The sequence below is a fragment of the Rutilus rutilus genome, assembly GCF_951802725.1.
Source record: "Rutilus rutilus genome assembly, chromosome: 6".
NCBI classification, from domain to species: domain Eukaryota; kingdom Metazoa; phylum Chordata; class Actinopteri; order Cypriniformes; family Leuciscidae; genus Rutilus; species Rutilus rutilus.
In genome coordinates this window covers 28,390,984-28,408,082 of record NC_140214.1, presented here as the reverse complement: position 1 = coordinate 28,408,082, position 17,099 = coordinate 28,390,984, and the positions used below count along the sequence as shown (strand labels likewise).

Below are 17,099 nucleotides of genomic sequence, written 5' to 3'. Positions count from 1 at the left end.
GACTATAGTCAAAACTAAATTACTACTAGAGCCAGGGGTATTTCATGCTTAAACGGCTTGCCATACACTCAATATTCTTTGGCTACTAGTGGTCTCTAATATCTCTGATATTATTAATCAATTTCTTCTACACACAGTCCTTTTTACATTATCTTTAAAAACAAATATATTCTGAAGCATTGCAATAATAGGTTGACAGTGCTGCTTTACAATATTATCAGTCACCACCGGTACCTTATAACAACTGCAGTTCAAAAAGAGAAATGCCCAGTGTTAAAAAGCATTGTCAAACACTGAAGTACTGACAATCTTAGCACTTAAGATAGCTGCTTTTAATATTAGCATGTAACTGGTACAGTACACTAAAGACATACATATTTGGATTATAGATACAAAGATCCCTTGTGAAAAGACAGAGTTTTAAATGAAGGACCACCCTTTGCGCTCCATAGTTTGTTTTGTAAAAGAAATGGATGATGAAATACTGAGCTGTTACTCATGACTTTTTTCTGAAGGCACGTGTGTAATGAGTTAATGCAGAAGTCAAATTTACTGCAATAAAGACTCTAAAACAGTTTTAGGAAAGTGTTATGGCAATAATTATGTTATTTCAACTTTTGCACCAGTGACAAAATCGAGCATATGTGTGCTCACTTGACACAAAGGGGTGATCCTAAGTGATTGTGCATGTATTTTCAGGCAGTGTTGTATGATCATTCTTTCTTTTTTTATTATTAGTTATTGGCTCCACCTGACGGTGACTCAGTGAAGTATTTCTATTAGGAGGCGCTTGAAGTCACCGCCACACTCTGAGCTCAGGGCATCCTTTAGGGTAACATCATATTTCTCCAAGTACATGTCCTTGATGGTCTCCAAATCCACCTAGAGGTGAATGTGAACATGGAAAGGAAAATATTTTTATTATTTCCAGTATTTCCACGAAAAGAGTCTTTGTATTCATTGTGTTATCAAGTCCAGAATTATCTCTACCTCAGAGCGTCCCACAATAATACGTATGAGCGTGTCCTCGTCTGTCCCAGCTCCTTTCATCGCAGCGTTCAGACGACGGGCGAAATATAGCTGAGGATTTTTAGCACATCGCACTGTTCAAACAAAAACAAATCACAGTATGATGTGTGTTGCAAGCAGAAAAGGCTATCAAATAGCTTTATCCTTTCAAAGTAGCTTACGGCCAGTACTTTGAACAGCAACATGACTCTTTGATTGAAAAGCCTTTAGGAAATGTGTTCCTTCTTTTGAGAGTTTGGATGGTTATAGTTACCCAGAGTAATGTAACAGTCCTTTAATGTTCCTGTAGCCTCACTGTCTATAGCATCCAGGATATCTGTTCCAGAGAGCTATGGAAAGAAAACAAAAGAGAAACCAGAAACTCAGAAAGAATGTTGAAACAGTTGTTGTAAAGCAGCGCTGGGCATAGCTGGTGTTTGACCGTACAGTTTCATATATCTTGAAGGTGGCCTGAAGCTGTAGGTAGTTCCTGTGAGTGAGGATGTAGCTGAAAGTGGACTCATCTGTTCCAAAACGTCCTTCACCTGCCTGTTGAAAACCAACTACATAGTCATTCTATTCATTCACTCATTCATTCATTGAACAAAATAACTGGGGTTGACAGGTCTGTTTGAAAAAGATAATCAAACAATTAATCAAATATAGTCCAAAACCAGCCCAATACCAAAATGGCACAAGAGCTGATAATGAAATAATGAAAAATGAATCAAGAGCTGTGAAGAGGGAGGATTGGAATCCGCTTCTGCTTCAATGTTTATGTTATGAGTGATTTTAATCAAGGTATTAATCAATATCTTTCCTTCTAAATATCAAATGAGTTGAATGACTTCTCTGGAAATTTTACTTTGTTATAGAAGTTACCAGTGTGATTACTGAAATGTTCTTTTCATGTATTCTTTAATGTCTGTATTTGATATCTGAATGCATTAACAGTGCTTGCTCATTTAGCCCGGCTTCCAGAAATGGAATAGGGACTTGTTTTGTGTTTGAGAAAGGTCTTCAACATGTTAAAACATATAGGGGTCGTTGAAGCCAATAGTTTAAGGGACTATTTATTTGTTAAAGCCTTACTTTCCAGTTAGACTAAAGTGTAGCTCTCCTTGAGAGAAAGAATGCATTATCTTGATGTTTTGAGAATACTCTCCTGTTTATATTAGAGCCTGGCCAAATCCAACCTTGAGGAAGCTGTGTGTCGGTGTGTGTGGGTGTGTGTGTTAGTTTTCTTGGTTGCAGGTTAAGGAACTACTGGCATTATTGCAGATTGAGTGAATTGTTGTTCTGGACATGCTGGCGCCCAGCAACCCAAATCTGAGAACTGGAAGGTCACGAGTCTCACGACGTGCCAAACTTCAGGTTCTGAGTGCCAGCTGCATAATCGATGGAGATATGCTTCCGTCTATCTGTATATGTGTGGAAAATTACTATGTTTATCTGTTTCTTAGCCAATCAGAAACTGCAACCTGAAGCAGGGAAGTAGCTTAGACTTTGGTGTAGGGTATAACTGCTGTGATCTTTGTAACTGTAAGCGGGGTGTCCTACGAACTCCTGTGTGAGTCTTGAAGCTGAACTTCTGCTGATGAAACTGCAAACTATCTTCAGTAAAACTTTTCTTACATTTTTTATAATTCTGACTCCAGGTCTTCTTTCAAACATCTGGTCCTTGGGTCCTAAACTGTTACCCCCTAACAGCTGTAACTGGGATGGTGCCCTTTCAGAAACTTCTAATATGTACTATTTAGGTACTAGCATGTACACTTTAGGTACTGAAATGTACCTTTAAGGTACTTATATGCAACCATAAGGAGTGCAAAGCGGTACCGCCCCAGTAACAGCGTTTGTACCTTTTTTTTTTTTTTTTCGGAGAGATTTTTCGAGTGTCTATTAGACATTTTTGGATTTCCTTTGATTTGTAGCCGTACAATGTAAGTAGCACCATTGAACACCTGCAAAGTTTAAAATGTCAAGTTCACAAACAAACTAAATTATGCTGAAAATGTCAATGTCATCATTATTTTAGTATTTACATTTATTATAGTATTTATTAATAGTGCGTTTATTTTTTATATTTTCAGTATTTAATTTTATTTCGTTTAAGTTTTAGTAATTTGTTATTTTTATTAGTCTTAGTTTTAATAGTGTTAAATGATTTTTATTAGTTTTATAAGTAACCAACCACAATTTTATTAGTTGTTTTTCTTTAAATATTTCTATTTAGCTTTAATTTATTTTTATTTCAATTTTAATTTGAGTAATTTTAGTACTTAAACATAAACTTATTTATTTCGGTTATTTGTAGTTTAAGTTTTAAGTTTTTCATCTAATATTTATATTTTATTTTATTTCAGCTTTATTAAATTATTTTTAATAGTTTTAGTTTTAGTTAGCGATACAAATACTGATAGTATACACAAAGTAAGGCGGGACTGTAGTTCTACACTGTAGTTGGTTTTCATTTATACTTCTACGTCGTTGTCCGCGTTGATGCGCAATTACACATGCAGAGGGAGCATGTGAAACCCGAGGGAGGGGTTCTAGCAGACCAATCACAGCGTTTGCGTCCGTAGAATTGACGTGTTGTTACATTTTTGGAGAGGTGCACGTCAGGGTACGCCGAAGGGTACGTGTGCTACACACAGCCTACGACGTAGCTACTGCGTGAGTTCGACGCAGAAGTATAAATTGGGCTTAAGGGAGTTAAATGGATAATATAATAATATAACGTAACATAACATAATATAATCCTCCTGTGGAAACCTTTTATAAGAATGCAAATTATGCGTGAAAATCATGAACTTGGCAACTTATAAAAAAAATTAAAAGTTATAAACTACTTAAATCCAGAGATTTAAACATCAGAGTTATCCTCACCTCAAACAATGATATTGCATCCTGTTCTGCCAAACTTTCATCCACTTCATAAGACTCATCCCTGCTGGCCTGCCGGTGAAAGTCAGTTGTTCATAGCAAAGAACACCAACAAACCTTGGTAGATTCAATTGATACATTGATACTGTACTATGTAACTGATACTGCACTATAAACTGCAGATCCAGTAGCATGCAAATACAAAGTTCAAGAATGGAATTCTGCAAAATCAAAGACTATAGAATAACACTTAATTCTTAAAGGGACTTTGGCACCATTCATGTTCCACTTCCAGTGAACAAAAGCCTTGATCGTTTCATTCAGTGGCGATGGAATGCAAGTTTTCATGACTAACAGGCTGCGTCCGAAAGCTTAAAAATGCTGCCTTTTGAGGCTGCGTTCAAAGGTAGGCATCAAGGCACTTCTAAATCCAATGTTAGCTTCACTTCCTGTCTCCTGAAATGCCTTCATCTGATTGGTTTTTGAAGGCAGCATAGATGTATCCTTCGCTGCCTTTGACATCCCACAATCCTGTGCGTTCCATGCGATGACAGTTAAGCTAAATATAAAAAATGGCGTCTGAAAGTTGTAGTTGGTGGTTAGTTTGTGTGTAAATGTAAGTTTTTAACCACCATTTTCCACTTTTGATTAGTTATTAAATATTTGCTTAATTATCACCAAAGCTCTCTCTATTTTGCTGTAGATCATTAAAATGTACGCTGCCTCAGAGGTCTCTCTGAAATCAGTTTCATAAGATGCCTTCGTATGCAAACGCTGCCTGCTAATTCACTCCCTGATAGGGCAGCGAGGCAGCAAGTCAGCTGCATAAGCTTTCGGACACAGCCATAGTCTTGTTATGCTCATAAAGTAATTTATTATGGAAAATGTTTTATTAAATTAGGAAAATGTGTGGCCTCAGACCCCTCTGAACATGTGAAAAAAAGTGTCTGCATGTACAAGTATCCACCCCCATTTGTGCACTTCTACATTCTTCCTATCAGTACAAATCATTGCTAAATACTATAAGTATCAAACTTACTGGACATGAACTCATTAGTATGTTTGTATTTTACCTCTAGGAGAGAAACCAGAAGATTCCTCACTTCTCCACTAGTGTCACCTTCAATATCAGCCTCCAGATCTCTCTCATGCACTGGAGATCAAAAGATCTGTTACATGACTATAATAATGCATTATTTTATTACTACTAATAATATTAGCATCACAGCAATGAGTACTTCATAGTATCAATAATGAAATCATGTCTTTATATTTTATTACATCACAAAATCATTTGTATCTGATTAAAGCTTACCTTGCACATATGCCTCTTTGCAATTCAAAATATTCTGTTAAAAAAAAAAAGATCTATTGTGTAAGTAATGCTTACAATCAAGTAATGATTTCTATTCAGCTTTGTTTGATGCTTGAAATTTGTGTGACTATTCTCCCAATCTAATAATGTAAATTATAACCACAGATGTGAATTATAACCTGATTGGTGCTGGTGCAGAGGATCTCCACCAGCACGTCCTCATCTGTCCCAGCACCCTTCATGGCTCTCCTCAATTCTTTAGCCATTAAGATGTTGGGCGGGTCCAGCATGGCTATGATTGCGTTCTCAAAGTTTCCTGTGAGTTCATTCTTCAACACTTCCTTCAACTCCTTTCCAATGTGGCCACAGACCGAAAGAACAAACCAGAAACAGACTCAAATAGATGTATGTTGGGTCAATGAATTGTGATTATGATTTATGAATTATCATATGAATTATGATATGAAGTAAAAGTTATTAATTAAAAATACTTAACAAAAAAACGTAGTTCTCATTACATTACATTTCAAGGGATTGTATGCGAGATAAATTTGTTACAATGCTGGTTATGAACATTTTAGTCGATTTAGAGAAGGGATATAAAGAACAACTATTGTTCAATACAATACTCCAGCTTTCCATAAGCTCTGCACGATTATTAAAAGGGTGAAAGCATAATGGTAGAAACTACTCTAGTTACCTAATGCAGTCTAAATCAATGCAATGTGATGCTGGGAGAGGAAAATTAGAAACCACTGGTCAATGGCTTATGTCATATATGGGATTAGTGCGTTTGTTTGTTCTTATAAGCCACTTTAAAGGCAGGGTAGGCGATTTGTTGCAGACACATTTTTTGCTATGCTGGTTGAAAGCCTCTTCACATCCAGATAGCAATCAGTGGTCTAAATGTATTTATATGTATATCGTCTGTGGAAGGTGTAGGACCATAAAATGTTTGTCCAATCATTGCATAAATGAATCTACAGCAGTCAGGTGGTACAGGTCAGCGCTCTTTAAGAGGTTTATGTTCATTATTACTGTAATGTTATGTGCTTTGAGACATGAGGTAGTTTAACGCCGTCTCTGATGCTTTTGTTTGCTCCCTGCTGAGCGTGTTCATGTGTTTTGAAGGAGGCGTGGTGTTGGAGACGCTCTGAAGGGAGGGTGGGATCTTATGCTTTCAAAGCTAGCTCGCTATTGCTAGCCTCTCCAAAAAATTGCCTACCCTACCTTTAAATTTAGACAAACTATATTTACGCCATATTAGATCAGCATAAATATTGTACTTTCCACAAAAACACCATTTATATATATATAGGATGTAATTGCATTTGTCAATAAACATTTCAAAGATCTGACTCACATCGTCATATTTTTCAAAGTAGGCTTGTTTAATCTCCATTCGCTGGAATGCAGAGCGGTTTGCTAGAATGGAAACGATGGTCTCTTCATCCGTCCCTGTGAACAATAGGAGATGAACTAATACCTCATAATGCCAGTTATTCCTCAGATTTAGGGTATGTTTACACAACAACGATGTACTAAAAATGGAAAAGTTTTTCCTTTGTGTTTAAAAAATAAATAATTGCATACAATGTTGTCAAAACGATCCCCGTTCACACGGATCCGCGAAAACGACAAAACCTGCTGTATTATGCATGCCAGGCCAGTAGTTGGCGATGTCATGGTGTTGTGTAAACACCCCCTAAGAACTCACACCATTTTCAACAAAATATGGAAACTTTTTATGCGTTTTGGTCAGTCATTTACACGACAATGGCATTTTTGGGAACTGAAAATGCAAACGTTTGAAAACAGGTTTCAAAGTGCAAGTTTTTGAAAACGACACCGTTATCGTCTCCATGTAAACTACAAAAACGAATTTGTGAAAATGATGAATTCATGCGTACGCGTGTTACGTGTTCAGTGTCTATAGGCGCGTAGTGTTTCTTTACAAAGTGACCTCGCCATCTACTGGCCTGGCATGAATAATATCGTTTTCGTGGATCGGTGTGAACGGGGATCGTTTTGACAATGTCTGTGCGTGAAACTTTTCAAAAACGCAACGTTTTTAGTACAAAGTCAGCATGAAACAATAGTTGTAATTGTCTTTACTTCCCTATTGTGACGTATATCCAAGTGAAACAACTTCTTGGACAAGACAAATGGAGGGTGGGCTCAAGTGCTTGTTTGTTTGTGCTCCATAACTGAAACTGCATGTACTTAAATGTTACATTTAACATTTAAATGGTCTTAGTTATTTTTTTTTTTTTTTTTTTTTTTCTTCTTTTCTACCCCATTTTATATTATTATTAGTAATATATTATTGATGACATTAATAATTATTAATAATAATTTATATGGTTGTTATACATTTTCTAAATGTATCTTGTTTTCTTTAGCTTTTTTGTAAAATGTAAAAATTCTAATAAAAAAAATTCTAATAAAAAAAAAGTAGGGCATGACTTGTGTGATTTGCTATTGCTGTGATCTCATGTGAGAGAGAGGTTGTCCCGCCCTCATGCCAGTAAACATCATCAGAAGAGAGAAAAAAAATGTCTCTAAGAGGGAGGGGAAGTTAATTTGATTAAAGATTATGAAGGCACAATATATTTATTTTAAATAATAATGTGCATGTGGAAATCATTTATAATAATCACTGCAATATTACATAAAAATACGTCAGCGAGGAGGACATTAAAATCAAGCCCCGCCCTCTAATTTTTCTTGTTCAATACTCGGTTTCAATACATCCCAACCATAGGTCCCAACGCTGAAGTAAAGTTGGTAGCAAATTCTGTTTCATGCAGACTTTAAAAGTGCTACATCTTATTTCATCATATTGTAAGTTAAAAAAAGCACCCATTTATGTCAGTATTTTCCAACAGTGATTCTTTTTATTTAACCTACCCATTCCTTTGCAGGCCTTACGGATTGCCTTGATGTCTGCCATCACATCAAAGTCTTCAAAAGGAGTTATTGTGGGCTGAAATGAAGGTTGTGTAAGAAAAATCATGTGTTGTGCAATCAGACTATATTACAGTTTTAAATAAAATTTACAGATTTTGAAATGGGTTTAACAGTTCATTCCTTTTAAAATGTACAAAGATGTGGTCAGGGACCCAATCAGGATGTTTTTCAAGGGTTTGTGGATTAAATCACAATTGCAGTAGGCTAGTCTGTGTGGGGAGGGGTTCTGTGTCTAACACACACAGCTGAGTCATGGGATCTCTGGGAAAGGACAGGAACAGAGTAAGCCTTCCTCTGCCTCGCCCACTGCCATAACAACAATGTGCACTCATCGAAAACAAAACAGTTATTCTTTGAGAAAAATTCTTCTTCTTATTACAAGAGTATAAACTACTGCTCAAATCACAGTAAAATACAACATATAGGCTAATAGTAAATATAAAATTAATATATGGGAAACTCTTTCAAAACATATTAAGTTCAGTAATGTTAATAATAAAACATGTGGGAAAACTGTTAAAGCATCAAAACAAAACATCGAAATGTCACGCGAGAAACTCATTTGCGCATAAACACATTTATTTAGTCTACGGCTACGCAATATGTTGCATACGCAGCAACCTAATAACACTTAATATCGTTATCTGTAGTAAAAGAAACAGAGAAAAGTGCGAAAAAGAAACTTCACTGTTTTACTCACTTGAACGTTGCCCATCTTGTGATGCTGCTGATGTGAGTCTCTGACTGAATGCGTGCTCGCTCTCTCTCTCCACTCAGCCAGAGCATCTTTTTACTCCATCGCATCCCTGACGTCACTGCTGGGGACGTCATCAAATGTAAAAAAAAAAAAATCCGATTTTTCTGTTCTTTTTTGTCATTAACCATATGCTAAACAGAAATGTGTAATATATAGTTTTGTTTTAGGTTGATGTTTCATGTTACAGTAATGTTTCCTGTCTTGTCATGTGATTCCCTTGCCCTCATATGATCCTGCCATGTGCTTCCCTACTAGTCTCTTGTGTCATGTTGTCATTGGTTAATTGTCTTGATTATGTCCACTGGTGTGTCTTGTTTAGTCGCTAATCCTTGGACGTTTTTCAATACCAAGTACGCAAACTTTATTTCGGTAGGTCTGCAAATGGAACAGCGGCGTTCAGCCTTCAGCTCGCTCTGATACTCCGGTTATCTCTTTATGTATATTTTAGCCAACAATAAAATGAAATGTGTTATAAAACAGCTCTGCCTCTTTTCATTTTTATTTAAAAAGATCTTAAACATATTAGTAGCCACAAATGTGGTTCAGGCAGTGGTTCGTAGCCAACATTAATTATCTTCACAGCATGTGTATTTATAACAAAAAGAGACAGGGTTGTGTCATTTTATTTTAATATAAATGTACGTACAGTGGATATGTACTCTGATTCTCTTCACTGTATGCACATGTAGCCTATAATAAAATAAAATTGACACAACCCTGTCTCTTTTTGTTAAATATCAGTTGTAATGATCAATAATAGCCATTCTAAAAGTATAAGTAGCCTAAAAGGTATAAGAAGCTATACAATAAGAAATAAAGCAAACGATGCAGTCAAACATAAGTCAGCTCTCTAGTACAACGTTAAAGTTAAATAGCCTAAATATATAAAATTATAAAACTTCCCTTTGCCCTCAGCCAAACCGATTTGCCAGGGAACAAATTTTAGATTAATGAAACCAAAGATTGCCCGTTAGATATACACAAGACAAATTATATCTCATGTTTAACCACTACAGAGACATCATAGCCAGCGGCAAACGTCAGAAGAACTAGCTGAGGCAAGGCTGTTCCAGATGAGGTTAATGAGTGCTGAGCTCCTGGTGATCGCCTGGATCTCACAATTCCGAAAACATCAGATACAATTTTCAAAAAGGCGCTATCTTTATAAATAAACCACAGATTTGAGCTTTAAACAACCACATTCTCGCCTGAAAAACTCTTAAAACTACATTCCTAGACACAATTTTCTCCTCTGCTATTTACGCTTGCTGGTTAGTGCGAGATGCATTCTGGGATAACTGGCTGTCTCAAGTCCATACAAGTCACCTCTCGATGCATCCTTGATAAAAGGGGCGGATCAAGAACACATCCAGGGATTTGAACTGTACTTGGCTAGATGTGAACTTTGAATTGGAACAGTATTTAAGCCCTCATGTTTGCCATGCGTCTTTTTCTAGTATTGTCCCTGTAACCACCTATTACAGAATACTAGACCAATAACATGGACCCACCAGTTCATCTATTGTGCCTTAGTCAGGGTGACCTCAGTATCAAGGAATATGTGGAGGAATTTTGTGGACTGTGCTGCCTTCAATGATATTGCCTTAAAGTACATTTTTCGTAATGGACTAAATTATTTCCTGAATTACCTCATACCTGACAATACACCACACTGGACTTTAAGTCAATATATTGTCCATGCCCTTCTGTTGAGCGGCTCATCATTTACTGTGGGTTTTGCGGGTGAGGAGCCCCGCAATCCCACAGTACCTGCCAAGCCAGGGGCTGTTCACGTCATGCCTGCCTAGTTTTAGTTTCTTCAAATCATGCCTGCCAAGCCTGAGATTCTTCAAGTCATACCTGCCTAGCCTTAGTTTCTTCACATCATGCCTGCTGAGCCTGAGTTTCTTCACGTCATGCCTGCCGAGCCTGAGTTTTTTTCACGTCATGCCTGCCGAGCCTGAGTTTCTTCACATCATGCCTGCCGAGCCTGAGTTTCTTCACTTTCTTCACATCATGCCTGCCAAGCCTGAGTTTCTTCACGTCATGCCTGCCGAGCCTGAGTTTCTTTACGTCATGCCTGCTAAGCCTGAGTTTCTTTACGCAATGCCTACCGAGCCTGAGTTTCTTCACTTTCTTCACGTTATGCCTGCCAAGCCGAGCTAGAGACTCTTCATGTCATGACTGACAAGCCTGAGTTTCTTCACATCATGCCTGCCAAGCTTGAGTTTCTTCAAGTCATACCTGCCAAGCCTGAGTTTCTTCACATCATGCCTTCCGAGCCTGAGTTTCTTCACGTCATACCTGCCAAGCCTGAGTTTCTTCACATCATGCCTTCCGAACCTGAGTTTCTTCACGTCATGACTGACAAGCCTGAGTTCCTTCACGTCATGCCTTCCGAGCCTGGGTTTCTTCACGTCATGACTGACAAGCCTGAGTTTCTTCACGTCATGCCTTCCGAGCCTGAGTTTCTTCACGTCATGCCTGCCAAGCTTGAGTTTCTTCACTTTCTTCACGTCATGCCTGCCAAGTCTGAGTTTTTTCACATCATGCCTGCCAAGCCTGAGTTTCTTCACTTTCTTCATGTCATGCCTGCCAAGCCTGAGTTTCTTCACTTTCTTCATGTCATGCCTGCCAAGCCTGAGTTTCTTCACTTTCTTCACGTCATGCCTGCCAAGCCTGAGTTTCTTCAAGTCAGTCCTGCCAAGCCTGAGTTTCTTCAAATCATGCCTGCCAAGCCTGAGTTTCTTCATGTCATGCCTGCCAAGCCTGAGTTTCTTCAAATCATGCCTGCCGAGCCTGAGTTTCTTCAAATCATGCCTGCCGAGCCTGAGTTTCTTCACGTCATGACGGACAAGCCTGAGTTTCTTCACGTCATGTCTGCCGAGCCTGAGTTTCTTCACGTCATGGCCGCCACGCCAGAGTCAGCTCCTGAGAGTGCAGTGCTGACCATTATGGCCACGGCCATTTGGTGTGTGTGAGCCGCACACACGTTGTCTCCAGCCACTGACCAAAGTCTAATGATGGCTCCAGCCCCTGAGTCCACTCCAGTCCCAGAGCCAGCCCATGAGCCCCCTTCAGAGTCCTCTCCAGCCCATGAGGCCGCTCTAGACTCTGCTATAGCCCCTGAGCGTAATTCCCCCCAAGAAAATTAGCCCCTTGTTAAGACCACGGAGGCCGCACCTCTCTGGTCCCCTGAACTGCTGCTTGGATGTGTCCTAGCCTGTGTCATGTGTCATGCCTGCCGAGCCTGAGTTTCTTCACGTCATGCCTGCCAAGCCTGAGTTTCTTTACGTCATGCCTACCGAGCCTGAGTTTCTTCACTTTCTTCACGTTATGCCTGCCAAGCCGAGCTAGAGACTCTTCATGTCAAGACTGACAAGCCTGAGTTTTTTCACATCACGCCTGCCAAGCTTGAGTTGCTTCAAGTCATACCTGCCAAGCCTGAGTTTCTTCACGTCATGCCTTCCGAGCCTGAGTTTCTTCACGTCATGCCTGCCGAGCCTGAGTTTCTTCGCGTCATGCCTGCCAAGCCTGAGTTTCTTCACGTCATGCCTTCCGAGCCTGAGTTTCTTCACGTCATGCCTGCCAAGCTTGAGTTTCTTCACTCTCTTCATGTCATGCCTGCCAAGTCTGAGTTTTTTCATATCATGCCTGCCAAGCCTGAGTTTCTTCACTTTCTTCATGTCATGCCTGCCAAGCCTGAGTTTCTTTACGTCATGCCTGCCGAGCCTGAGTTTCTTCACTTTCTTCACGTTATGCCTGCCAACCCGAGCTAGAGACTCTTCATGTCATAACTGACAAGCCTGAGTTTCTTCACGTCATGCCTGCCAAGCTTGAGTTTCTTCACGTCATGACTGACAAGCCTGAGTTTCTTCACTTTCTTCACGTCATGCCTGCCAAGCCTGAGTTTCTTCAAGTCAGGCCTGCCAAGCCTGAGTTTCTTCAAATCATGCCTGCCAAGCCTGTGTTTCTTCACGTCATGACTGACAAGCCTGAGTTTCTTTACGTCATGCCTACCGAGCCTGAGTTTCTTCACTTTCTTCACGTTATGCCTGCCAAGCCGAGCCAGAGACTCTTCATGTCAAGACTGACAAGCCTGAGTTTCTTCACATCATGCCTGCCAAGCTTGAGTTTCTTCAAGTCATGCCTTCCGAGCCTGAGTTTCTTCACGTCATGCCTGCCGAGCCTGAGTTTCTTCACGTCATGCCTGCCAAGCCTGAGTTTCTTCACGTCATGCCTTCCGAGCCTGAGTTTCTTCACGTCATGCCTGCCGAGCCTGAGTTTCTTCACGTCATGCCTGCCAAGCCTGAGTTTCTTCACGTCATGCCTTCCGAGCCTGAGTTTCTTCACGTCATGCCTGCCGAGCCTGAGTTTCTTCACGTCATGCCTGCCAAGCCTGAGTTTCTTCACGTCATGCCTTCCGAGCCTGAGTTTCTTCAAATCATGCCTGCCGAGCCTGAGTTTCTTCACATCATGCCAGCCAATCCTGAGTTTCTTCACGTCATGCCTTCCGAGCCTGAGTTTCTTCACGTCATGACTGACAAGCCTGAGTTTCTTCACTTTCTTCACGTCATGCCTGCCAAGCCTGAGTTTCTTCAAGTCAGGCCTGCCAAGCCTGAGTTTCTTCAAATCATGCCTGCCAAGCCTGTGTTTCTTCACGTCATGACTGACAAGCCTGCGTTTCTTTACGTCATGCCTACCGAGCCTGAGTTTCTTCACTTTCTTCACGTTATGCCTGCCAAGCCGAGCTAGAGACTCTTCATGTCAAGACTGACAAGCCTGAGTTTCTTCACATCATGCCTGCCAAGCTTGAGTTTCTTCAAGTCATACCTGCCAAGCTTGAGTTTCTTCACTTTCTTCACGTCATGCCTGCCAAGTCTGAGTTTTTTCACATCATGCTTGCCAAGCCTGAGTTTCTTCACTTTCTTCATGTCATGCCTGCCAAGCCTGAGTTTCTTTACGTCATGCCTACCGAGCCTGAGTTTCTTCACTTTCTTCACGTTATACCTGCCAAGCCGAGCTAGAGACTCTTCTTGTCATAACTGACAAGCCTGAGTTTCTTCACGTCATGCCTTCCGAGCCTGAGTTTCTTCACGTCATGCCTGCCAAGCCTGAGTTTCTTCACGTTATGCCTTCCGAGCCTGAGTTTCTTCACGTCATGACTGACAAGCCTGAGTTTCTTCACGTCATGACTGACAAGCCTGAGTTTCTGCACTTTCTTCACGTCATGCCTGCCAAGCCTGAGTTTCTTCAAGTCAGGCCTGCCAAGCCTGAGTTTCTTCAAATCATGCCTGCCAAGCCTAAGTTTCTTCACGTCATGACTGACGAGCCTGAGTTTCTTCACGTCATGCCTGCCAAGCCTGAGTTTCTTCAAATCATGCCTGCCGAGCCTGAGTTTCTTCACATCATGCCAGCCAAGCCTGAGTTTCTTCGCGTTATGCCTGCTGAGCCTAAATTTCTTCACGTCATGCCTGCCAAGCCTGAGTTTCTTCACGTCATGACTGACAAGCCTGAGTTTCGTCACGTCATGCCTGCCGAGCCTGAGTTTCTTCACGTCATGCCTGCCGAGCCTGAGTTTCTTCACGTCATGCCTGTCGAGCCTGAGTTTCTTGAAGTCATAGCCGCCACGCCAGAGTCAGCTCCTGAGACTGCAGTGCTGACCATTATGGCCACGGCCATTTAGTGTGTGTGAGCCGCACACACGTTGTCTCCAGCCCCTGACCAAAGTCTAATGATGGCTCCAGCCCCTGAGTCCACTCCAGTCCCAGAGCCAGCCCATGAGCCCCCTTCAGAGTCCTCTCCAGCCCATGAGGCCGCTCCAGACTCTGCTATAGCCCCTGAGCGTAATTCCCCCCAAGAAAATTAGCCCCTTGTTAAGACCACGGAGGCCGCACCTCTCTGGTCCCCTGAACTGCTGCTTGGATGTGTCCTAGCCTGCCAGCATCACCCATGCTCCATTGTCCAAGTCCTGTCCCCCTTCATGGGCCTGGCCCGCCATCCCTACCCCAAGACCACGCTCCTGGACATTTTTTTGTTGGGCGTCGGGAACCGCCCAAAGAGGGGGGATCTGTAATGTATAGTTTTGTTTTTGGTTCATGTTTCATGATTCCCTTGCCCTCATTTGATCCTGCCATGTGCTTCCCTACTAGTCATGTGCTTCCCTTCTGCCATGTGCTTCCCTACTAGTCTCTTGTGTCATGTTGCCATTGGTTAATTGTCTTTATTATGTTCAGTGTGTCTTGTTTAGTCACTAGTCCTTGTGTATTTAAGCCCTTATTTTTGCCATGCATCTTTGTCTAGTATTGTCCCTGTAACCGCTTTGTGATGAGTTGTTTCTATGTTTATGTTAATGATCATGCCAAGTCAAGTCTTTGTTTTGTATTTTGCTCACGTTTGGATATAAATAAACTGCACTCGTCTGCAACTCTGCTCCAGTGTAAAATAATACATATGCCTATAGAAAACATTTTTTTTATTAAAACATTGTCCAAGATATTTACATTAGGCTATACTGATTGTTGACCAAACCTACATTCTTTATTGAACTGATGAAATTATATAAACAAAAAAACAAAAATGTTTTCATACAATAGGAATGAAACAAATGTGTGTAGGCTGATACAAACATTTATGAGCAGAATCCTTTGATTTAAGACAAGAAAGTCTTTGTTAATTGTGTCCCTGCAGGATCAACCTACTCGCTGCATGAGCAGTGCTTTGACCAGAATACTAATATTTGCAGCATATTTTTGTTTCCTTGTAAAGTCAAATATATAGTAGGTCTAACAGCAGATCATCAAATATTTTTATATTAGTCTAAATTTATCAAAACATTATCAGATACATTGCAAATAGTCATTAATTGCTAAATTAAGTAAATACAGAGGCATGCATGAGATCTCTTTGTGAATATTAGGAAATAGTTCTAGGCAATTTATGATCTGGATATAAATATTAAAAGCGTGCTTTCAGAATTAACCCTTTCAAGCATAGAGGTCACTACAGTGGACAGCTATTCAAAAAGAATTTTCTTGCATATGCATGGGTTTTGATGGCATAGTTGCACATGTACTGTGATTACGTGCACATTACTTGGAATTCATTACTGTACTCATTACATCAAAAAGTAATCTGATTCCATTATGCATGTTACTTGTAATCCGTTACCCCCAACACTGGTCATTTCAGATGAGATTGAAAAACACCTGATCACTAGTTTTTTTCCACAGTTTTCTCAGAGAGGAGAGCTACGGTAGAAATGAGTTTGGGTAAATCAACGTACTCTGGTAAAACTGGATGGAGCATCAGTGTTATCTACATAGTCAGAGTTGTGATTCCTGAGAGTTGTACCTTCACTGGTTGTAGAGATCTTTGATGGAATCACGTCCTCATGTTCTGATATCAAAGAAACGCGAAGTTCAACTTGTATGAATTTCTTTGTCTGCTGGTCAAATGGGAACAAACTCAATTGCATTTATATTTGTGTATATATTTTATAGCCTAGCTTTCACATGATTTTATAGAATTTTATTAACTGGTTTGTTATATACACACAATATTGCTGTGTTATTACTTTTTTAAGTAATAGAGTATCTCTTCAATTAAACCAAAAACACATGTCCACTCAAGTGTACATCTGAAAATCTCTTTGAAATAATGTGTACAATATCTTTTTGTAAATCTTGTTTTTCATGCCCTAAACACAAGGGGATCCTGACAGAGGTTGGCATATTGATGCATGAAAGGGTTAATACAGGCATGTTACGTAGAATTTGTAGCCGTTCTGATGAATCTGACCCCTTTACAGTCTATGAATCTGACCGATGAAGTAAGACAGATACTCGTATTTCACGTGAGCTGATGCCATGGCTGATGCATGCGGTAGTTTTCATCAAACATCTCTGCTCTACTCTATAAACATAATGTCTAGAACTGTGTTGGTCCATCCACGACCTGTTCTCTGACATTGACAGCATTTATCCTCATCACGCCAGTGTCCGCCTTGTACTCATTGTACTACGGCGAAGACTTGGCTCATAAATATTAACTAGGTATGTTGTTATTGGGCGCTTCAGTGAGGTTACTAAGCAACGTCACTTTACTATTTTAATATTCATGACCTGTTTTGTTTTTTTAAGCAAGAATATAGTATAATTCTTA

General features: G+C 40.1%; 1 protein-coding gene across 3 annotated transcripts; it reads right to left on the bottom strand.

Annotated features, from left to right (window-relative positions):
* Nucleotides 1–299: 299 nt before the first annotated feature.
* On the bottom strand, nt 300–9,161 carry anxa13l (annexin A13, like). 3 transcript variants are annotated; one of them, XM_084411528.1, is made up of 11 exons: nt 8,880–9,161; nt 8,120–8,195; nt 6,573–6,667; nt 5,389–5,559; nt 5,210–5,243; nt 4,968–5,047; nt 3,898–3,966; nt 1,456–1,557; nt 1,283–1,358; nt 991–1,103; nt 300–882 (listed from the first exon to the last, which is right to left on the bottom strand). In XM_084411528.1, the coding sequence occupies exons 1-11, from the start codon at nt 8,892–8,894 to the stop codon at nt 763–765; spliced, it is 951 nt and encodes a 316-aa protein (XP_084267654.1). In that variant the 5' UTR covers nt 8,895–9,161; the 3' UTR covers nt 300–762. The 3 variants fall into 3 exon arrangements, with proteins under 3 accessions (XP_084267654.1, XP_084267655.1, XP_084267656.1); XM_084411529.1 differs by having other exon boundaries at nt 5,389–5,556; nt 8,880–9,013; XM_084411530.1 differs by lacking the exons at nt 6,573–6,667; nt 8,120–8,195 and having other exon boundaries at nt 5,389–5,556; nt 8,880–8,909.
* Nucleotides 9,162–17,099: the final 7,938 nt, after the last annotated feature.

Excerpts from the sequence above, each read along its gene's own strand:
- anxa13l (XM_084411528.1), bottom strand. Across the intron at positions 5,560-6,572 it reads ACTTTGAAAAATATGACGAT|GAGTTGAAGGAAGTGTTGAA; the intron begins GTGAGTCAGATC and ends CACATTGGAAAG. Across the intron at positions 5,244-5,388 it reads TCTGCACCAGCACCAATCAG|AATATTTTGAATTGCAAAGA; the intron begins GTTATAATTCAC and ends TTTTTTTAACAG.